Source organism: Rana temporaria, chromosome 13, assembly GCF_905171775.1.
Source record: "Rana temporaria chromosome 13, aRanTem1.1, whole genome shotgun sequence".
NCBI classification, from domain to species: Eukaryota; Metazoa; Chordata; class Amphibia; order Anura; family Ranidae; genus Rana; species Rana temporaria.
In genome coordinates this window covers 120096239-120120777 of record NC_053501.1, presented here as the reverse complement: position 1 = coordinate 120120777, position 24539 = coordinate 120096239, and the positions used below count along the sequence as shown (strand labels likewise).

General features: G+C 43.2%; 1 protein-coding gene across 4 annotated transcripts in view; it reads right to left on the bottom strand.

Annotated features, from left to right (window-relative positions):
- GATAD2B (GATA zinc finger domain containing 2B) overlaps positions 1 to 24539 on the bottom strand; it is a 57823-nt gene that overhangs the window by 1538 nt on the left and 31746 nt on the right. For 3 of the 4 annotated variants that reach the window (XM_040332799.1, XM_040332802.1, XM_040332801.1), the window contains exons 8-11: positions 24252 to 24454; positions 7647 to 7748; positions 6790 to 6864; positions 1684 to 1798 (exon numbers count right to left, since the gene is read on the bottom strand). In XM_040332799.1, coding sequence (XP_040188733.1) covers positions 1684 to 1798; positions 6790 to 6864; positions 7647 to 7748; positions 24252 to 24454 — 495 coding nt within the window. The remainder of the gene's footprint in view (positions 1 to 1683; positions 1799 to 6789; positions 6865 to 7646; positions 7749 to 24251; positions 24455 to 24539) is intronic. The other variant, XM_040332803.1, reaches the window with a different exon arrangement.

The window sequence follows — 24539 nt, the reverse complement described above, 5'->3', positions numbered from 1 at the left end:
GAACAAGGTCTAAAACCCAAGATACACGGCCTACACTCCTGCATGAAATGCGGTCTTGGGAACAACATAAATGGCCTACACCCCTGCATGCAACAAAGTGTAAGACCCAACATACACGGCCTACACCCCAGCATGGAACAAGGTCTAAAACCCAACGTACACGGCCTACACCCCTGCATGCAACAAAGCCTAAAACCCAACATACACGGCCTACACCCCAGCATAGAACAAGGTCTAAAACCCAACGTACATGGCCTACACCCCTGCATGGAACAAGGCCTAAGACCCAACATACACGGCCTACACTCCTGCATGGAACAAGGCCTAAGACCCAACATACACGGCCTACACCCCTGCATGGAACAAGGCCTAAGACCCAACATACACGGCCTACACCCCTGCATGGAACAAAGCCTAACACCCAACGTACACGGCCTACACCCCTGCATGGAACAAGGTCTACAACCCAACGTACACGGCCTACACCCCTGCATGGAACAAGGCCTAAGACCCAACATACACGGCCTACACCCCAGCATGGAACAAAGCCTAACACCCAACGTACACGGCCTACACTCCAGCATGGAACAAAGCCTAACACCCAACATACACGGCCTACACCCCTGCATGGAACAAAGCCTAAGACCCAACATACACGGCCTACACCCCTGCATGGAACAAGGCCTAAAACCCAACATACACCCCTGCATGGAACAAGGCCTAAGACCCAACATACACGGCCTACACCCCTGCATGGAACAAGACCTAAAACCCAACGTAACCGGCCTACACTCCAGCATGCAACAAGGCCTAAAACCCAACATACATGGCCTAAGACCCAACAAACATGGCCTACACCCCAGCATGCAACAAGGTCTAAAACCCAAGATACACAGCCTACACCCCAGCATGCAACACGGTCTAAGACCCAACATACATGGCCTACACCCCTGCATGAAATGAGGTCTTAGAAAAAACATACACAGAATACACTTTTTCATGCAAAGAGGACTTAAGCACAATATATTGAGCCTTCACCCCGGCATGCACAAAGGTATTAAACTGCTTCCAGGCTGGTGACGGCATTGATAGCAGGACTGAATGCGACCACCTTCACAGCCCACATGCGACCACCTTCACAGCCCCCGTGCGACCACCTTCACAGCCCACGTGCGACCACCTTCACAGCCCACGTGCGACCACCTTCACAGCCCACGTGCGACCACCTTCACAGCCCACATGCGACCACCTTCACAGCCCACGTGTGACCACCTTCACAGCCCACATGCTACCACCTTCACAGCCCAGGTGCGACCACCTTCACAGCCCACGTGCGACCACCTTCACAGCCCACATGTAACCACCTTCACAGCCCACGTGCGACCACCTTCACAGCCCACGTGCGACCACCTTCACAGCCCACATGTGACCACCTTCACAGCTCACTAGAAGCAGCAAGAGGTTACATGCAGGCTGCTTGAACACTAGTCCTTCTTTTGGGGCTCTTTATGTATTTAGTGCCGCTTAGAACTTGGCGAGAGCATAAATGCTTCTCTGTATTATAACAATAAGACATGCAGACCTGATACAATGACCTTGGCACAGCTTATATATCTTCAGAATCCGGATAATGACAAGTCGTGGTAATTATATCAGTATAATGAGGGGGAGGGGTTCCTGTACCTGGCATGCCAAGCAAGCTCCCGGACACGGGTAATTGTGGTGCCTGGGCAAAGTTGGAGAGCATGGAGCGGGCGGTGGGCATTCCTCTCTGCATCGCGCTCTGTGGCTGTGCGGCCTGTTGGGACAGAAAACAATGGCAGTGAGCTGGCAGTTGTCTTATGCAGAATACTTGAGGCCATCAAGGAGTCCCGGGAGCTCAGGCAACTTTCCGTTTCCTGCTTCACATTAACTTGAAAGACTTGCCCTTCCTTCCCTCCCTCCCAACCCCCCGCCCACACACATACTTTCCCTTCCTGCCCGGTGTTCTGTCAATATCTCCAACCCATCAGAAACTTCAACCACTCCGGTTTATTCAAAACCTTTGTAATCAGAGTTTTCGATGAATTGGTGGTTGGACACCGACAGCCGAATAGAGTCCGGTATGGGAAGACTGAGCTGTTCTGGACAGCACAGCGGCTAACAAGGACAAAGTTGTCGCCCGTTTTGTTGGCTAGTAGCGGAATAAGAATCTCCACTCATAATATCCTGCACCGGACTCTATTCGGTTACCAGTGTTGTGTCCGAAGTTGGAGTTTCTGACCGGTTGAAGAACTTGACAGAACACTGACTCTCCTTTCTTCCTCCCCCTTACCCCTCCCTTTTTTTCTCTCTTCCCTCCTTTCTTCTCCCTCCTCCTATCCTTTTCTCTCTCTCCTCCCCCCTTTCCCCCTTCTTTTTCCCCTTTCCCCTCTATTTCCTCCCTCCCTTTCTTTTTCCCATCTTGGCTCCCTTTCTCTTCTATTCATCTATTGGATAGTGCTTTACATACAAAAATTACATTTAGTTAATTATATGCAATCTTTTTTGCGTGTATTGATCTGTGATTGGTTCTTTCCCCCCAATCTTCCCTTTTTCCTATTCCTTCCCTTTTTTCTTACCCCCCCTTTTTTTTCCTTTTTCTCTTCCCCTTCTTTTTCCCCTTTACCCTTTTTTTCCTCCCCTTCCCTCCCTTCCTTTTCCCTCCTCCTTTCCTTCTATTTCTCCCCCCTTTTTTCTCCCCTTCGTTTTCCTCCTTTCCTCAATTTTTCCTCCCCTTCCCACCCTTTCTTTTCTCAGTCTTGGCTCCCTTTCTTCTCTTTTTATCTATTGGACAGTGCTTTATATACAAAAATTACATTTTGTTATATATACAGTCATAAACGTGTTTTTTTGGGTGTGTAGTGATCTAAAATTTGTTCTCCTTCCCTTCCCCATCCCCCTCCTTTTCCTCCCCCCTTCCCTTATTTTCCCTTCTCTCTCTCTCCCCCTTTTTTGTCCCTATTTCTATCCCCCTTCTTTTTCCCCTTTACCCCACTTTTCCTCCCCTTCCCTCCCATTATTTCTCTTCCCCTTCTTTCCCTTTCTTTTCCCGGTCTTGGCTCAGCTTTTCTCTTTTTATCTATTGGACGGTGCCTTGTATACAAACATTACATTTTGTTAAATATATATATACACAGACATATACAACATTTTTTTTGGTGTGCAGGGACCTGCAATTGGTTCCTCCCCCCTACCCTTCCCCTTTTCCTCTTCGTTCCTCCCCCCCCTCTTTTTTTTCCTTTTTCTCTTTCCCTTCTATTTCCCCTTTACCCTCCTTTTTCTACCTTTCCCATCCCTTCTCTTCTCTCCTTCAATCTCCCCCCCCTCTTTTTCTCTTCCCCTTTTCCAGTCCTTTACCTTCCCTTCCTTTCTTTTCTCTCCTCCGATCTCCCCCACCCCCTTTTTGTCTTCCCCTTTTCCTCCCCTTCCCTTCCCTTCCATTCTTTTTCTCGTCCCCCTCTTTTTTACTCTTCCCCCTCATTTTCCCATTTCCCCTCCTCTCCCCCCCTTCCCTTTTGTTCCCCTATTTTTCCAGTCTTGGCTCCCTATCTACTCTTTTTATCTTTTGGACGGTGCTTTATATACAAAAATTACATGTTGTTAAACATATATATAAAGTCATATATACAACCTTTTTGTTTGTGTGTAGTGATCTGGAATCAGGTCCCCCCACCCATTCCTCCCCTTTCCTTTCTTATATCGTCTTTCCTCCCCCCCCTTTTTTCCCTATTTTCTTCCCCTTCTCTCTCCTTTTTCTCCCCTTCCTTTCTTTATTTTCCCTCCTTCTTTCATTCTCGCTCCCTTTTTTCCCTTCTTCTCTTCCCCTTCCTTCCCCTTTACACTGCCCCCTCCCCCCCCATCCTTTCCCTTTTTCCTAATCTCCTTCCCCTCCCTTTTCTCTTTTTTGTCCCCCATTTTTCTCCCCTTTCCTCCCTTTTCCTGTGTTGGCTCCCTTTCTCCTCTTTTGATCTATTGGACAGTGCTTTATATACAAAAATTACATTTTATTAAATATATATAGTCATATACAAACTTTTTTTTTGGGTGTGTAGTGGTCTGGAATCGGTTTCTCCCCCCTACCCTTCCCTCCTGTTTCCTGTTTCATCTTCCTTCCCTTGCCTTCCTTTCTCATCCCTTCTTTCCTCCTCCCCCCCTTTCCCTATTCTCTTCCCCTTCTCCCTCCTTTTCCTCCTCTTCTTTTTTTTCCCTCCTTCTCGTTCTCCCCCCCCCCTTTTTTTCCAACTTCTTCTCTTCCCCTTTACACTCCCCCCCATCCTATCCCTCTTTCTTTCTCTCCTCCCCCTCTTTTTTCCCTCTTTTTCTCTTTCCCTCCCCCCTCCCCCATTTTCTCCCCTTCCCTACTTTATTTTTCTAGTCTTGGCTCCCTATCTACTCCTTTTATCTATTTGACAGTGCTTTATATACAAAAATTACATTTTGTTAAATATATATATACAGTCATATATACAACCTTTTTTTTTTGGGTATGTAGTGATCTGGAATCGGTTTCACCCCCCCCACCCATCCCTCCTGTTTCCTTTTTTTCTTTCCTTCCCTTGCCTTCCTTATCCCTTCTCCCCCCCCTTTTTTTCCCTATTCTCTTCCCCTTCTCCCTCATTTTACTCCTTCTTTCCTTCTTGCCCCCCCTTTTTCTCTTACCCCCCCCCTTTCCCTCTTTCTTTCTCTCCTCCCCCTCCTTTTTCCCCCTTTTCCTTCTTTGTCCCCCCCCTGCCCCCTTTTTTCCCCGTTCCCTCCCTTTCTTTTCCCTTTTTTTCCTGGCTTGGCTGCCTTTCTCCCCTTTTTATATATTGTACAGTTCTTTATATACAAAAATTACATTTTGTTAAATATATACAGTCATATACATATTTTTTTGGGGTGTGTAGTGATCTGGAATCAGTTTCTCCCCCCCACTCATCCCTCCTGTTTCCCTTTTCCGCTGCCTTCCCTTGCCTTCCTTTCTCATCCCTTCTTTCCTTCCTGTTTCCTCCCCCCCCCCACATTTTTTGCTATTCTCTTCCCCTTCTCCCTCATTTTCCTCCCCCCCCCCCATTTTTTTCCTTTCTTTCTTACCCTTGCCTTTTTCCCCTTTACACTGCCCCCCCCCCATCCTTTCCCTCTTTCCTTTTCTCATTCCCCTCCCTTTTCTCTTCTTTGTCCCCCCTTCCCCCCTTTTTCTCCCCTTCCCTCTCTTTCTTTTCCCTCCTTTTTCTGTCTTGGCTCCCTTTCTCCCCTTTTTATCTATTGGACTTTATATACAAAAATTACATTTTGTTAAATATATATATTATACAGTCATATACCACCTTTTTTGGGAGGTGTGTAGTGATCTGGTATCGGCCCCCCCCCAATCCCTCCCCTTTTTCCTTCCTTCCCTTTCTTTCTTATCCCTTCTTTCCTTCCTCTTTCCTCCCCCCCTTGTTTCCCTATTCTCTTCCCCTTCTCCCTCCTTTTTCTCCCCTTCCTTTCTTTTCCCTCCTTCTCACTCACCCCCCCCCCCCTTTTTTTCCTTCTTCTCTTACCCTTTCTTCCTAACTTCCTTTCCTTCTCTCCTTTTTCCCCCCTATTTTCTTCCCCTTCCTTTCTCTTTCTTTTCCCTCCTCCTATCCTCACCCCCTCCTTCTCACCCCCCTTTTTTCTTTCTTCTCTTACCCTTCTTTCCTTCCCCTTTACACTGCCCCCCCCCATCCTTTCCCTCTTTCCTTCTCTCCTTCCCCTCCCTTTTCTCTTCTTTGTCCCCCCTCCCCACCTTTTTCTCCCCTTCCCTCTCTTTCTTTTTCCACCTTTTCCTGTCTTCGCTCCCTTTCTCCCCTTTTTTTTATCTATTGGACAGTGCTTTATATACAAAAATTACATTTTGCTAAATATATGTATATATACAGTCATATACAACCTTTTTTGGGGTGTGTGTAGTGATCTGGTATTGGTCCCCCCGCCCCCCCAATCCCTCCCCTTTTTCCTCTTCCTTTTCTTTCTTATCCCTTCTTTCCTTCCTCCCCCCCTTTTTTCCCTATTCTCTTCCCCTTCTCCCCCCTTTTTTCCCCTTCCTTTCTTTTCCCTCCTCACTCACCCCCCCCCCTTTTTTTCCTTCTTCTCTTACCCTTCCTTCCTAACTTTCTTTACTTCTCTCCTTCCCCTCCCTTTTCTCTTCTTTGTCCCCCCTTTTTCTCCCCTTCCTTCCTTTCTTTTCCCTTCTCCTATCCTTCTCGCCCCCCTTTTTCTCCCCTTCCTTTTTCCTCCTCCTATCCTTCTCGCCCCCCTTTTTTTCCTTCTTCTCTTAACCTTCCTTCCTAACTTCCTTTCCTTCTCTCCTTTCCCTCCTTTTTTTCCCCTATTTTCTTCCCCTTCTCCCTCCTTTTTCTCCCTTCCTTTCTTTTCCCTCCTCACTCACCCCCCCCTTTTTTTTCCCTTCTTCTCTTACCCTTCCTAACTTCCTTTCCCTCCTTTTTCCCCTATTTTCTTCCCCTTCTCTCTTTTTCTCCCCTTCCTTTCTTTCTTTTCCCTCCTCCTATCCTTCTTGCCCCCCCTTTTTTTTCTTCACTTACCCTTCTTACCTTCCCCTTTACACTGCACCCCCCATCCTTTCCCTCTTTCCTTCCCCTCCCTTTTCTCTTCTTTGTCCTCCCCCCCCCCTTTTTCTCCCCTTCCCTCTCTTTCCTTTCCCTGTCTTGGCTCCCTTTCTCCCCCTTTTTTTTATCTATTGGACAGTGCTTTATATACAAAAATTACATTTTATTAAATAAATATATATATATATACATATACAACCTTTCTTTGGGTGTGTAGCGGTCTGGAATTGGTTCCTCCCCACGGGCCCGGCAGACCCTGCCACATTCCATTCTCCTACAAGTTTGTTTAAAGGTGAAGATTTGTTTGACAGTTTACATTGTCCCATATAAGTATAATGTTTACCATTCTATTTCTTTATATGTCGGTATTCTGCCCCCCCCCCCCCCTTATCCTCCTTCCATTCCAGAACTGGTGTATATATATATATATATATACTTCGCTTATTGTGATAAATTCTGTATTTATGTCACAAACATTAATCATTTATGTGTATTGTTTACAGTGCTTTTACATTGAGTTCCCAGGTCCTGATGAAGCCCCCAGCGAAATGCGTCTCTACTGAGATACCAAGTCCTGATGAAGCCCCATGAAAACGCGCTGATCGTTACAGGTGGATTTCAAGGCCACATATACAGTAAACTTCGAATGGCTAATGTATACATTTGGTTTTAAGCTGTCTTGTAATAGATATGTCCAAATAAAGCATTCATATTTTTGATTTTTTTTTTTTGTGTCGCACCTTTCGAGGTATAAAGTCTCCCAGGTGCTCGTAACTTTATTGACTTGCAAGACAGAGACACACACACAGAACCTAGAGTTCAAATTTCTTCGCATGCACCTGGCAGCCTAATGTGGGCGCTATAACCAGGAATATAAAACATAATATTTAAAAAAATATAAATCTATATTTTTTACATTATTTTTTTATATTTTTGTAATATTTAATTTCGAGAAGAATTGAGTTTATTCTCTTGAGTTATAACCAGGGACACTTTTGTCACAGAAGGGCAATAATAATAATAATAATGGTCGGTTCTCCCTCCCCCGCCACCTACCGGTCTCATGGAGTGATGCCGTATGATGCTTTCCTGCTTGCTGACGGCCGGAGGGGTGCCCGGTGATAAGGAGGCCTGGTGCTGCAACCGCTGCTCGATCTCCTGCAAGACACATGACGGCGAACATAATAATATAAATAATAATAATAATAATTAAAAAAAAAATCTAATTTAACAAAAAATAAATAAAAAAAATATTTAAATTGAAAAGATAAAATCTGAAATAAAAACATTTGTAAAATTAAAAATACAATAAATATAATATAAAACTAAAAATTAATAAATGATAAACTATAACAAAATAATAATAACAAAAAAAAAGTACTGTGGGTATAGAATTGGGTATATGGGATTGTATGATATTTATTTATATATATATATATATATACCGTATTTATCGGCGTATACCGCGCACTTTTTTGCAAAATCATGGGGGCGCGATATACGCCGATACCCGCGCCGAGTTTGAACCACTGCGCCGGCATATACCGAGCGCAGTACGCCGGAGCGCGCAATACCCAGATAAATACGGTATATATTATGGTTGAACTGGATGTGTCTTTTTTCAACCTGACTAGCTATGTAACTATGTACAAAAATCGAATGGAACAAAAAATAAATAAATAAAAGAAAAGATGAAATAAAAACATTTGTAAAATTAAAAATACAATACATATAATATAAAACTAAAAATTAATAAATGGTAAACTATACCAAAATAATAATAAAAATATAAATAAATTAAAAAAAAAAAAAAAAAAGTACTGTGGGTATAGAATTGGGTATATGGGATTGTATGATATTTATATATTTATATATATATATATATATTATGGTTGAACTGGATGGACTTGTGTATTTTTTTATGTAACTATGTACAAAAATCGAATGGAACAAAAAAAAAATATATATATATTTAAATTGAAAAGATGAAATTAAAACATTTGTAAAATTTAAAATACAATAAATATAATATAAAACTAAAAATTAATAAATGATAAACTATAACAAAATAATAATAAAAATAGAAATGAAAATAAAATAAAAAAGTCATAAAAAGTACTGTGGGTATATGGGATTGTATGATATTTATATATATATATATATATATAATGGTTGAACTGGATGGACTTGTGTCTTTTTTTCAACCTGACTAGCTATGTAACTATGTACAAAAATCGAATGGAACAAAAAATAAATAAATAAATATTTAAATTGAAAAGATGAAATTAAAACATTTGTAAAATTAAAAATACAATAAATATAAAACTTAAAATGAATAAATGATAAACTATACCAAAATAATAATAAAAATAGAAATGAAAATGAAAAAAAAAAGTCATAAAAAGTACTGTGGGTATAGAATTGGGTATATGGGATTGTATAATATATATATATATATTATAGTTGAACTGGATGGACTTGTGTCTTTTTTCAACCTGACTAGCTATGTAACTATGTACAAAAATCTAATGGAACAAAAAATAAATAAATAAAAAATTTAAATTGAAAAGATGAAATAATAACATTTGTAAAATTAAAAATACAATAAATATAATATAAAACTAAAAATTAATAAATGGTAAACTATACCAAAATAATAATAAAAATAGAAATGAAAATAAAATAAAAAAGTCATAAAAAGTACTGTGGGTATAGAATTGGGTATATGGGATTGTATGATATTTATTTTTATATATATATATATATTATGGTTGAACTGGATGGACTTGTGTATTTTTTTATGTAACTATGTACAAAAATCGAATGGAACAAAAAATAAATAAAAAAATATTTAAATTGAAAAGATGAAATAAAAACATTTGTAAAATTAAAAATACAATAAATATAATATAAAACTAAAAATTAATAAATGGTAAACTATACCAAAATAATAATAATAAAAACAGAAATGAAAATAAAATAAAATAAAAAGTCATAAATACTAGTACTAGTAATAAATAAGTACTGTGGGTATAGAATTGGGTATATGGGATTGTATGATATTTATATATATTATGGTTGAACTGGATGGACTTGTGTCTTTTTTCAACCTGACTAGCTATGTACAAAAATGATATAAAAACACAAAAATTAAACTTTTGTAAGATTTTAAAAAAATTTATTAAATTAAAAATACAATAAATATAACATAAAACTAAAAATTAATAAATGATTAACTATAACAAAATAATAAAAAAATAGAAAAAAAAAAAAAAAGTCATAAAAAGTACTGTGGGTATAGAATTGGGTATATGGGATTGTATGATATATATATATATATATATATATATATATATATATATATATATATATATATGATGGTTGAACTGGATGGACTTGTGTCTTTTTTCAACCTGACTAGCTATGTAACTATGTACAAAAATCGAATGGAACAAAAAATAAATAAAAAAATATTTAAATTGAAAAGATGAAATAAAAACATTTGTAAAATAAAAAATAGAATAAATATAATATAAAACTAAAAATTAATAAATGATAAACTATACCAAAATAATAATAAAAATAGAAATGAAAATAAAAGTCATAAAAAGTACTGTGGGTATAGAATTGGGTATATGGGATTGTATGATATTTATATATATATATATACCGTATTTATTGGCGTATACCGCGCACTTTTTTGCCCTTAAAATCAGGGCAAAATCGTGGGTGAGCGATATACGCCGATACCCGCGCCGTGTTTGAACCACTCCGCCGACATATACCGAGCGCAGTACACTTGGGTATACTCGGGCAGGCTTGGCTCCTCTCGCGGTTACGTCCTTTACGCGAGAGGAGCCAAGCCTGCCTGAGTATACCCGAGTGTACAGCGCTCGGTATATGTCGGCGGAGTGGTTCAAACACAGCGCGGGAAGCGGGGATCGGCTGAAGAACACAGCGGGGGAGGACACCACGATGGCCGCAGAAGAACGCCGGACTGGACAAGGCCGCCGATGGACGCCGGGCAAGACACCGACGAGGGACATCCAAACTGTAAGTATTTCTTTTTTTCCAGGAACTTTTCTTCTAGGTTGGGGGTGCGCGCTATACGCCGGGGCGCGGTATAGGAAGATAAATACGGTATATATATATATATATATATTATGGTTGAGCTGGATGGACTTGTGTCTTTTTTTCAACCTGACTAGCTATGTAACTATGTACAAAAATCGAATGGAACAATAAATAAATAAAAAAATATTTAAATTGAAAAGATGAAATAAAAACATTTGTAAAATTAAAAATACAATAAATATAATATAAAACTAAAAATTTATAAATGATAAACTATACCAAAATAATAATAAAAAAAGAAATTAAAATGAAAATAAAATTCATAAAAAGTACTGTGGGTATATGGGATTGTATGATATATATATATATATACATATATATATATATATTATGGTTGAACTGGATGGACTTGTGTCTTTTTCAACCTGACTAGCTATGTTACTATGTACAAAAATGATATAAAAACACAAAAATGTAACTTTTGGAAATTTTTTAAAAAAATTATCAAATTAAAAATACAATAAATATAACATAAAACTAAAATATAATAAATTATAAATGGTGGCAGGGATGGACTGGCCATTGGGACTACAGGGAGTTTCGCGGTGGGCCGATGGCTCAGTGGGCCGTCTTCAGTGACAGGGGACCGCCTCCCCCCTCCGCTCCTCTGTCTCTCCCTCCCTGCATCGCTCACCTGGGGGGAACAAAGAAGCAGGGGGACAACAGAGGAGCATAACAGCTGACTCAACAGCTGTGGCCTGGGAGTGTCTCACTTCTGCCTAATCTTGTCCCATAAGGGGGGGGCACCGAACTGATTCTTTGCCCCGGGTGAAATAATGTCTAGCTTCCCCACTGGTACTGCCTATAAGAGTACCAGCCATTCTACTCTAATAAATAGAACGGCTAGTGGCTAGTGGCGGGGGAGAGGGGGCTTGGGTGGCCGGTGGGGGGGTGTGGGAGTTGTCCGGCCGCCATGGGAGAGACCGGTCAAAGTGGGCCAGTTTGGATGAAGTCCAGGGCCGAATTTCTGTCCCAGTCCAGCCCTGCTTGGTGGTAAGTGCTCAGTCTGGTGCGAAAGCCCCATGAGTTCCAACCATTCCTTTACCAGTTTATAGTTCCACCAGTCCTAGTCTTGAAGAATTAGGACGACCCAAGGATGCTGGGTAAGGTGCAATTGGCTTTGTGGTAAGTGCTTTGGCTGGCGTAATGACAACCATGAGTTCAAACCGTTCCGTTATCACTTTATAATTCCACCATTCCTAGTCCTGGAGAAATAGGAGGCCGACCCAAGCAATGGTAAACTGCGGTTTGCTTGGTGCTAGGTGCTGTGGCTGGTGCGATAACAAGATGAGTTCACGACTTTATAACGCCGCCAGTCCTTGACCTTGTTCTGGAGAAACACAACAAGCTGAGCAAGGAGCAGTTGGCTTGGTGGCAAATCCTCTAGATGGAGTGCTGGCTCCATGGGTTCGAACCATTTCTTTATGCCTTAATAATGCCACCAGTTCTAATCATGGAAGAATAGGACAACCACAATATAGGGAGCAGTTGGGTTGGAGGTAAGTGTTCTGGATGGTGCAATAGTACCATGAGTCCTTTATAATTCCACCAGGCATTGTCCAGGAGATATAGCAGAATGAACACACCATATTCTGTGGGGCGCAGGTTCCATGTAAGTGCCCTAGATACCGAAAAGGTATGATGGACTTCAACCCCTCTGCTACCTCTCTCAGAGGTGGCTTAGCAGGTTAATGGAGACGGCTAGTGTTTTTCAGTCATGGGTTCGATTCCCCTTATTGCTGTTTTACACCGAGCATTGGAGATTCAAAACTAACAGAATAACTGTTGGCCAACTGAGTAGAGGAGATAGCCGAGAGGTTTGGTTTTGGGCTAGAGAGCTGGATGCTGTGAGTTCAAACCTATCCTTTACCACTTTATAATCCCACCTTGTACTGGAGATATAGGAGAATGAACACACCATATTCTGTGAGGAGCAGGTTGGAGGTAAGTGCTCTACATACCGAAAAGGTATGATGGGCTTCAACCAATCCTTCACCACTTTATAATTCCACCAGTCGTTGTCTTGGAGAAATACAAGGATGAGCAGACGAAGGTCGGCAAGAACCCGTTGGCTTGGTGGTAAGTGATCCGGCTGTTGTGTTGACGCTGTGAGTTCGAACCATTTCTTTACCTCCTTATAAGTCCATCAGTTCCAGTCCTGGAGAAATAGAAGGAACCCTCTATCCTCTGTGAGGAGCAGATGGGAGGAAAGTGCTCTAGATATTGAGAAGATACAGTAAGCCTGAACCAATCCTTCATCACGTTATACCATCACCAGTCCATGTCCTGGAGAAATAAGAAGACCGTACGACCCTTAATAAGGAACAGAAGGCTTGGCGGTAAATTCTCTGAGAACGGAGAAGGTGCTGTAAGTTCTTCTTTATGATTCCTCCACTCCATGTCCTGGAGATATAGGAGGACTATGACACCACCCTTCATAAAGAGGAGATGGCTTAGAGGTAAGTACTCCAGCTTATAACAAGTTGCCGTGAATTCAAACCACTGTTTATTGTTTTTGTCATTTAACCAGTTCTTTGTCCTGAAGAAATAGGAGATTAAGCACCTCAATGTCCATAAGGCCCATACGGCTATTGAGTGGATGAAGATCAGAGTTGAATTACAGCGAAGAAGATAATTCCTGCCCTCACCTGTGACCTCATTGCCTTAACGGCATATCATTTTTTTTTTTTAAGCCAGCACCACTCTCAGCGGTGGCTTAGCAGGTTAATGGAGGCGGCTGGTGATTTCTAGTCACCGGTTTGATTCCCCCTTATTGCTGTTTTACACCGAGCATTGTAGAGATTCAAAACTAACAGAATAACTAGAGGCCTCCTGAGTGGAGGAGATAGCTGAGAGGTTTGGTTTTGGGCTAGAGAGCTGGATGCTGTGAGTTCAAACCTATCCTTTACCACTTTATAATCCCACCTTGTACTGGAGATGTAGGAGAATGAACTCGCTATTTTCTGCGAGGAGCAGGTTGGAGGTAAGTGCTCTACATACCGAAAAGGTATGATGGGCTTCAACCAATCCTTCACCACTTTATAATTCCACCAGTCATTGTCTTGGAGAAATACAAGGATGAGCTGAGAAAGCTGGGCAAGGTCCTGTTGGCTTGGTGGTAAGTGATCCGGCTGTTGTGTTGACACTGTGAGTTCGAACCTTTTCTTTACCGCCTTATAATTCCATCAGTTCCAGTCCTGGAGAAATAGAAGGAACCCTCTATCCTCTGTGAGGAGCAGATGGAGGAAAGTGCTCTAGATACTGTAAGCCTGACCAATCCTTCATCATGTTATACCATCACCAGTCCATGTCCTGGAGAAACAAGAAGACCGTACGACCCTTAATAAGGAACAGAAGGCTCTGGAAACTGAGAAGGTGCTCTAAGTTCTTCTTTATGATTCCTCCACTCCATGTCCTGGAGATATAGGAGGACTATGACACCACTCTTCATAAAGAGGAGATGGCTTAGAGGTAAGTACTCCAGCTTATAACAAGTTGCCGTGAATTCAAACCACTGTTTATTGTTTTTTTCATTTAACCAGTTCTTTGTCCTGAAGAAATAGGAGATTAAGCACCTCAATGTCCATAAGGCACATACGGCTGTTGAGTGGATGAAGATCAGAGTTGAATTACAGCGAAGAAGGTAATTCCTGCCCTCACCTGTGACCTCATTGCCTTAACAGGATATAATTTTTTTTTTTTAAGCCACCACCACTCTCAGAGGTGGCTGAGCAGGTTAATGGAGACGGCTAGTGTTTTTCAGTCACGGGTTCGATTCCCCCTTATTGCTGTTTTACACCGAGCATTGGAGATTCAAAACTAACAGAATAACTTGAGGCCACCTGAGTGGAGGAGATAGCTGAGAGGTGAGGTTTTGGGCTAGAGAGCTGGATGCTGTGAGTTCAAACCTATCCTTTACCACTTTATAATCCCACCTTGTACTGGAGATATATGAGAAAGAACACACCATACTCTGTGAGGAGCAGGTTGGAGGTCACGTGCTTAAGGTAAGGGCTTCAACCCCTCGTTTCCACTTTATCATTCCACCAGTCGTTGTCTTGGAGAAATACAAGGATGAGCAGAGAAAGATTGGCAAGAACCCGTTGGCTTGGTGGTAAGTGCTCCGGCTGTTGTGTTGACACTGTGAGTTCGAACCATTTCTTTACCGCCTTATAATTCCATCAGTTCCCGTCCTGGAGAAATAGAAGGAAAACACTATCCTCTGTGAGGAGCAGATGGGAGGAAACTGCTCTAGATATTGAGAAGATACGGTAGGCCTGAACCAATCCTTCATCACTTTATAACATCACCAGTCCATGTCCTGGAGAAACAAGAACACCGTACGACCCTTGATATGAAACAGAAGGCTCTGGAAACTGTCAAGGTTCTGAAAGTTCTTCTTTATGATTCCTCCACTCCATGTCCTGGAGATATAGGAGGACTATGACACCACTCTTCATAAAGAGGAGATGGCTTAGAGGTAAGTACTCCATCTTATAACAAGTTGCCGTGAATTCAAACCACTGTTTATTGTTTTTTTCATTTAACCAGTTCTTTGTCCTGAAGAAATAGGAGATTAAGCACCTCAATGTCCATAAGGCACATATGGCTGTTGAGTGGATGAAAATCCGAGTTGAATTACAGCGAAGAAGATAATTCCTGCCCTGACTTGTGACCTCATTGCCTTAACGGGATATAGCTTTTTTTTTTTTTAGCCAGCTCCACTCTCAGAGGTGGCTTAGCAGGTTAATGGAGGCGGCTGATGATTTCTAGTCCCTGGTTCGATTCCCCCTTATTGCTGTTTTACACCGAGCATTGGAGAGATTCAAAACTAACAGAATAACTTGAGGCATCCTGAGTGGAGGAGATAGCCGAGAGGTTTGGTTTTGGGCTAGAGAGCTGGATGCTGTGAGTTCAAACCTATCCTTTACCACTTTATAATCCACCCTTGTACTGGAGATATAAGAGAATGAACACACTATATTCTGTGAGGAGCAGGTTGGAGGTAAGTGCTCTACATACTGAAAAGGTATGATGGGCTCAACCAATCCTTCACCACTTTATAATTCCACCAGTCGTTGTCTTGGAGAAATACAAGGATGAGCAGAGAAAGCTGGGCAAGGTCCTGTTGGCTTGGTGGTAAGTGATCCGGCTGTTGTGTTGATACTGTGAGTTCGAACCATTTCTTTACCTCCTTATAATTCCATCAGTTCCAGTCCTGGAGAAATAGAAGGAACCCTCTATCCTATGTGAGGAGCAGATGGGAGGAAAGTGCTCTAGATATTGAGAAGATACAGTAAGCCTGAACCAATCCTTCATCACGTTATACCATCACCAGTCCATGTCCTGGAGAAATAAGAAGACCGCCCGACCCTTAATATGGAACAGAAGGCTTGGCGGTAAATTCTCTGAGAACGGAGAAGGTTCTGTAAGTTCTTCTTTATGATTCCTCCACTCCATTTCCTGGAGATATAGGAGGTCTATGACACGACTTTTCATAAAGGGGAGATGGCTTAGAGGTAAGTACTCCAGCTTATAACAAGTTGCCGTGAATTCAAACCACTGTTTATTGTTTTTGTCATTTAACCAGTTCTTTGTCCTGAAGAAATAGGAGATTAAGCACCTCAATGTCCATAAGGCACATACGGCTGTTGAGTGGATGAGAATCAGAGTTGAATTACAGCGAAGAAGATAATTCCTGCCCTCACCTGTGACCTCATTGCCTTAACAGGATATCATTTTTTTTTTTTAAGCCACCACCACTCTCAGCGGTGGCTTAGCAGGTTAATGGAGGGGGCTGGTGATTTCTAGTCACAGGTTCGATTCCCCTTATTGCTGTTTTACACCGAGCATTGGAGAGATTCAAAACTAACAGAATAACTTGAGGCCTCCTGAGTGGAGGAGATAGCCGAGAGGTTTGGTTTTGGGCTAGAGAGCTGGTTGCTGTGAGTTCAAACCTATCCTTTACCACTTTATAATCCCACCTTGTACTGGAGATATAAGAGAATGAACACACCATATTCTGTGAGGAGCAGGTTGGAGGTAAGTGCTTCAACACCTCCTTTACCACTTTATAATTCCACCAGTCATTGTCTTGGAGAAATACAAGGATGAGCAGAGAAAGCTAGGCAAGAACCCGTTGGCTTGGTGGTAAGTGCTCCGGCTGTTGTCTGTTGACGCTGTGAGTTCGAACCCTTTCTTTACCTCCTTATAATTCCATCAGTTCTGGGCCGGGAGAAATAGGAGAAGGAACCCTCTATACTCGGTGAGGAGCAGATGGGAGGAAAGTGCTCTAGATTCCTGAAAAGTATGATGGGCTTCAACCCCTCCGCTACCACTTTATAATTCCAATAGTGGTTGTCCAGGAGAAATACGAGGATGAACAGTGAAAGCTAAGCAAGGAGCAGTTGGCTTGGTGGTAAGTGTTCCGGCTGTGCTGCTGACATTGTGAGTTCGAACCCTTCCTTTACCACTTTATAATTCCACCACTCATTGTCCTGGAGAAATACAAGGATGAGCAGAGAAAGCTGGGCAAGGTCCTGTTGGCTTGGTGGTAAGTGATCCAGCTGTTGTGTTGACACTGAGAGTTCGAACCTTTTCTTTACCTCCTTATAATTCCATCAGTTCCAGTCCTGGAGAAATAGAAGGAACCCTCTATCCTCTGTGAGGAGCAGATGGGAGGAAAGTGCTCTAGATATTGAGAAGATACTGTAAGCCTGAACCAATCCTTCATCACGTTATACATCACCAGTCCATGTCCTGGAGAAATAAGAAGGCCGTACGACCCTTAATATGGAACAGAAGGCTCTGGAAACGGAGAAGGTGCTCTAAGTTCTTCTTTATGATTCCTCCACTCCATGTCCTGGAGATATAGGAGGACTTTGACACCACCCTTCATAAAGAGGAGATGGCTTAGAGGTAAGTACTCCAGCTTATAACAAGTTACCGTGAATTCAAACCACCGTTTATTGTTTTTTTCATTTAACCAGTTCTTTGTCCTGAAGAAATAGGAGATTAAGCACCTCAATGTCCATAAGGCACATACGGCTGTTGAGTGGATGAAAATCAGAGTTGAATTACAGCGAAGGAGATAATTCCTGCCCTCTCCTGTGACCTCATTGCCTTAACGGGATATAGTTTTTTTTTTTTTTTAAGCCACCACCACTCTCAGAGGTGGCTTAGCAGGTTAATGGAGGTGGCTAGTGTTTTCTAGTCACCGGTTCGATTCCCCCTTATTGCTGTTTTACACCGAGCATTAGAGAGATTCAAAACTAACAGAATAACTTGAGGCCTTCTGAGTAGAGGAGATAGCTGAGAGGTAAGGTTTTGGGCTAGAGAGCTGGATGCTGTGAGTTCAAACCTATCCTTTACCACTTTATAATCCCACCTTGTACTGGAGATATAAGAGAATGAACACACCATATTCTGTGAGGAGCAGGTTGGAGGTAAGTGCTTCAACACCTCCTTTACCACTTTATAATTCCACCAGTCATTGTCTTGGAGAAATACAAGGATGAGCAGAGAAAGCTAGGCAAGAACCCGTTGGCTTGGTGGTAAGTGCTCCGGCTGTTGTCTGTTGACGCTGTGAGTTCGAACCCTTTCTTTACCTCCTTATAATTCCATCAGTTCTGGGCCGGGAGAAATAGGAGAAGGAACCCTCTATACTTGGTGAGGAGCAGATGGGAGGAAAGTGCTCTAGATTCCTGAAAAGTATGATGGGCTTCAACCCCTCCGCTACCACTTTATAATTCCAATAGTGGTTGTCCAGGAGAAATACGAGGATGAACAGTGAAAGCTAAGCAAGGAGCAGTTGGCTTGGTGGTAAGTGTTCCGGCTGTGCTGCTGACATTGTGAGTTCGAACCCTTCCTTTACCACTTTATAATTCCACCACTCATTGTCCTGGAGAAATACAAGGATGAGCAGAGAAAGCTGGGCAAGGTCCTGTTGGCTTGGTGGTAAGTGATCCAGCTGTTGTGTTGACACTGAGAGTTCGAACCTTTTCTTTACCTCCTTATAATTCCATCAGTTCCAGTCCTGGAGAAATAGAAGGAACCCTCTATCCTCTGTGAGGAGCAGATGGGAGGAAAGTGCTCTAGATATTGAGAAGATACTGTAAGCCTGAACCAATCCTTCATCACGTTATACATCACCAGTCCATGTCCTGGAGAAATAAGAAGGCCGTACGACCCTTAATATGGAACAGAAGGCTCTGGAAACGGAGAAGGTGCTCTAAGTTCTTCTTTATGATTCCTCCACTCCATGTCCTGGAGATATAGGAGGACTTTGACACCACCCTTCATAAAGAGGAGATGGCTTAGAGGTAAGTACTCCAGCTTATAACAAGTTGCCGTGAATTCAAACCACCGTTTATTGTTTTTTTCATTTAACCAGTTCTTTGTCCTGAAGAAATAGGAGATTAAGCACCTCAATGTCCATAAGGCACATACGGCTGTTGAGTGGATGAAAATCAGAGTTGAATTACAGCGAAGGAGATAATTCCTGCCCTCACCTGTGACCTCATTGCCTTAACGGGATATAGTTTTTTTTTTTTTTAAGCCACCACCACTCTCAGAGGTGGCTTAGCAGGTTAATGGAGGTGGCTAGTGTTTTCTAGTCACCGGTTCGATTCCCCCTTATTGCTGTTTTACACCGAGCATTAGAGAGATTCAAAACTAACAGAATAACTTGAGGCCTTCTGAGTAGAGGAGATAGCTGAGAGGTAAGGTTTTGGGCTAGAGAGCTGGATGCTGTGAGTTCAAACCTATCCTTTACCACTTTATAATCCCACCTTGTACTGGAGATATAAGAGAATGAACACACCATATTCTGTGAGGAGCAGGTTGGAGGTAAGTGCTTGAGGTAAGGGCTTCAACACCTCCTTTACCACTTTATAATTCCACCAGTCATTGTCTTGGAGAAATACAAGGATGAGCAGAAGAAGCTAGGCAAGAACCCGTTGGCTTGGTGGTAAGTGATCCGGCTGTTGTCTGTTGATGCTGTGAGTTCAAACCATTTCTTTACCTCCTTATAATTCCATCAGTTCCGGGCCGGGAGAAATAGGAGAAGGAACCCTCTATACTCTGTGAGGAGCAGGTTAGATTCCTGAAAAGGTATGATGGGCTTCAACCCCTCCGCTACCACTTTATAATTCCAATAGTCGTTGTCCAGGCGAAATACAAGGATGAGCAGAGAAAGCTAAGCAAGGAGCAGTTGGCTTGGTGGTAAGTGTTCCGGCTGTGGAGCTGACATTGTGAGTTCGAACCCTTCCTTTACCACTTTATAATTCTATCAGTTCCATAAATAGGAGGACGAACACATTACTTTGTGTGAGGAGGAGACGGCTCAGAGGACTAATAGCCCCCAACAAGGGCTGATGGTGCGATGGGCTGAGAGTTCAAATCCCTGAGCGGTCTCCTGGTTACTAGTCACCCCTACCTAGTGACTAGTCACCCCCACCTCCAGTGTCCCATGCAGGTACTGGGTGTTGGCCTCACACAAGGGTAGGAGTCTACCCTGTGATAATAACCTCTGACAAGTTGTGGAAGAGGTAGGTGTCAATGGGTGAAATGGAAAGGTGTCAATGAGCGAAATGGAACCCCAAACCCCATGGTTGGTACGTGAAAGAGAGAGAGAGCGGAGTTGTTTAGCACCATTTGATTAAAAAAAAAATATATCATTTTTTTTTTGTTAATCCCTCATTTGGTGCCCCCACCAGTTTACTGGTTAGGTCACCCCAGGACTGGCGTTCCCACACATCTCCAGGCGTCTCTCACACACCTCTCCAGATGTGTGGAATGCCAGTGTGTGTGTGCTCCAGGTGGACACTGGAGTACCTCTGAGGTACTGGTATCCCCAACTGCTGTAGGCAACTGGGACCCCTGAGGGGTAAGGCAACCCATCAGGAGTTACCAGGGGATGTTGGCTCTGGGATTCGAACTCACAGCTGCAGAGTCTGAGTCAGAGTCTGCAGGCAGAGAACTTACCTCTGAGCCATCACCTCCTCCCACACACCAATGTGCTCGTCCATCATACTTCAGGATTAGATCTAAAACTAGAGCCCTCCACTAGCTCTCTCATCCTACAACTTCAGGATTTGATTTGTTTTTAGATTTTATAACAGACAGTCAAAAGAGCACAAGCCCATTGGAGAGCTTTTTCATGATATGTAGATGCAGAAAGGCATGGAGGTCCTTGAAAACAAGACTTGGCTTCACTTGATAGAGCTGATGTGGATCTGATGTAGACTTTGATAATGTGGACCTGATATATACTTTGATGATGTGGGCCTGATGTAGACTTTGATGATGTGGACCTGATGTAGACTTCCATGACGTAGACCTGATGTAGACTTTGATGACGTGGGCCTGATGTAGACTTTGATGATGTGGACCTGATATATACTTTGATGATGTGGACCTGATGTAGACTTTGATGATGTGGACCTGATGTAGACTTTGATGACGTGGGCCTGATGTAGACTTTGATGACGTGAGCCTGATGTAGACTTTGATGATGTGGGCCTGATGTAGACTTCCATGACGTAGACCTGATGTAGACTTCGATGATGTGAGCCTGATGTAGACTTTGATGACGTGGGCCTGATGTAGACTTTGATGACGTGGGCCTGATGTAGACTTTGATGACGTGGGCCTGATGTAGACTTTGATGACGTGGGCCTGATGTAGACTTTGATGACGTGGGCCTGATGTAGACTTTGATGACGTGGGCCTGATGTAGACTTTGATGACGTGGGCCTGATGTAGACTTTGATGACGTGGGCCTGATGTAGACTTTGATGACGTGGGCCTGATGTAGACTTTGATGACGTGGGCCTGATGTAGACTTTGATGACGTGGGCCTGATGTAGACTTTGATGACGTGGGCCTGATGTAGACTTTGATGATGTGGACCCGATGTAGAATTCCATGAAACAAAGAAAAAGAGCCGCTGCTCCAGGTGTATGATGATAACCAGATGTGGAATATCTCGTAGTCCCGCCTCCATGGGAAACTTGTAAGAAAATAAATGGCTGCACATCCAGGAATTCCGATATCACTTTGAACAATAAAAAGCAAACACCAAAGACACCAACACGGGGTCACGTAACCTTGTGTTGGTGTCTTTGGCGTTATCACTTTAAACAATAAAAGGCAATCGGAATTCCTGGATGTGCAGCCATTTATTTTCTTACATAGACTTCATTGATGTGGACCTGATGTAGACTTCCATGATGTGGACACGATGTAGACTTCCATGATGTAGACTTCCATGATGTGGACACGATGTAGACTTCCATGATGTAGACTTCCATGATGCCATGATGTAGACTTCCATGATGTAGACTTCCATGATGTAGACTTCCATGATGTAGACTTCCATGATGTAGACTTCCATGATGTAGACTTCCATGATGTAGACTTCCATGATGTAGACTTCCATGATGTAGACTTCCATGATGTAGACTTCCACGATGTAGACTTCCACGATGTAGACTTCCACGATGTAGACTTCCACGATGTAGACTTCCACGATGTAGACTTCCACGATGTGGACTTCCACGATGTGGACTTCCACGATGTGGACTTCCACGATGTGGACTTCCACGATGTGGACCTGATGTAGACTTCCACGATGTGGACCTGATGTGGACTTCCATGATGTGGACCTGATGTGGACTTCCATGATGTGGACCTGATGTAGACTTCCATGATGTAGACTTCCATGATGTGGACCTGATGTAGATTTCAATGATGTGGACCTGATGTAGACTTCCATGATGTGGACCTGATGTAGATTTCAATGATGTGGACCTGATGTAGACTTCCTTGATGTGGACCTGATGTAGACTTCCATGATGTGGACCTGATGTAGACTTCCACGATGTGGACCTGATGTAGACTTCCATGATGTGGACCTGATGTGGACTTCCATGATGTGGACCTGATGTAGACTTCCATGATGTGGACCTGATGTAGACTTCCATGATGTAGACTTCCATGATGTGGACCTGATGTAGATTTCAATGATGTGGACCTGATGTAGACTTCCTTGATGTGGACCTGATGTAGACTTCCTTGATGTGGACCTGATGTAGACTTCCACGAAGTGGACCTGATGTAGACTTCCACGACGTGGACCTGATGTAGACTTCCACGACGTGGACCTGATGTAGACTTCCACGACGTGGACCTGATGTAGACTTCCACGACGTGGACCTGATGTAGACTTCCACGACGTGGACCTGATGTAGACTTCCACGACGTGGACCTGATGTAGACTTCCACGACGTGGACCTGATGTAGACTTCCACGACGTGGACCTGATGTAGACTTCCACAACGTGGACCTGATGTAGACTTCCACGACGTGGACCTGATGTAGACTTCCACGACGTGGACCTGATGTAGACTTCCACGACGTGGACCTGATGTAGACTTCCACGACGTGGACCTGATGTAGACTTCCACGACGTGGACCTGATGTAGACTTCCATGATGTAGACCTGATGTAGACTTCCATGATGTAGACTTCCATGATGTGGACCCTATAACCATAGCGTCACCAGGTTCTAGATGGCAGGCATCAGTTCCTTCAGAGGATCCCGAGTAAATGCCCCAAGAACTGATAGGGGAGTATAGTTTGGGGTCACCCGTTGCACTGATGTGCAGGAAATAGACATAAGATTCACACAGGTGTACAACCAATGAATGAAAAATTATGACCCAACCAACCACTGTACATTTTTTCCACCCAGTGTTTAGCCGTAAGGAGGTATTCTAGCCGCCAGACAGTAGAATTCTTAAAAAGCCTTCTACCTGTCTCATAGCTTTCCTGTTGAGGTGGGTTAGTGGTAGGCCCATAGTGGGTATAGCCTACTATTTGACAAACTCCCCTTTGAGAGAGAACAGTTCCAATACATTCTCAGGTGGAGCCCAGGACCCTTCAGAGTGCTTCCAAACCATACAGAGCAGGGGTCTCCAAACCTTCAGACTTTAGGGTGGGCCAATCTGTGCCCAGTGGGAGAAAACAATGCCCCATCATTTGAAGTGGAATAAGAAAAAGTGCCCAATCATTGGTGTCAGTGGGAGGAATAGTGTCCCATCATTGGTGTCAGTGGGAGGAATAGTGTCCCATCATTGGTGTCAGTGGGAGGAATAGTGTCCCATCATTGGTGTCAGTGGGAGGAATAGTGTCCCATCATTGGTGTCAGTGGAAGGTTTAGTGGGGGAGAAGTAGCGTCCTTGTCGGGGGGTGGGGAGAGGTAGCGTCCTTGTCGGGGGGTGGGGAGAAGTAGCGTCCTTGTCGGGGGGTGGGGAGAAGTAGCGTCCTTGTCGGGGGATGGGGGGAGAAGTAGCGTTCTTGTTGGGGGGAGGGGGAGAAGTAGCGTCCTAACTGGTAACTGGAAGTAATGAAACACTCATGGCTTCCGGTTTATTAGATATAGTGACGGTTGAGGACATTCTGGTCCTCAATCCTCTCTATGGTCCGGCGGTGGAAGTCCCCGGACCATCTTTTGCTGGACCTCACCTGCTCCTGCTGCAAGGCTTTGACGAAGGCGTTTTTTAGTCGGTTGGTGTGTTCTGCTTTCAGTGCTTTCTTCTGATTGGACGTCATGCACTGCTCGCACAGGATCTTGCCGCTCTTTTCTTGCTTCCAGTGGGGGGTGAAGTCGGTGCGGCACTGGGCGCAGCTGAAGGGGTCCATGTGAAGCAGCGAGGGGCAGCCTTTGCCTGTTGGGATAGAGAGGTGTTAGGAGGTCAGGAAAAGGGCCTGCAGACTTCATGTACTTCCTGCTACATTACCCAACGCCAAGGG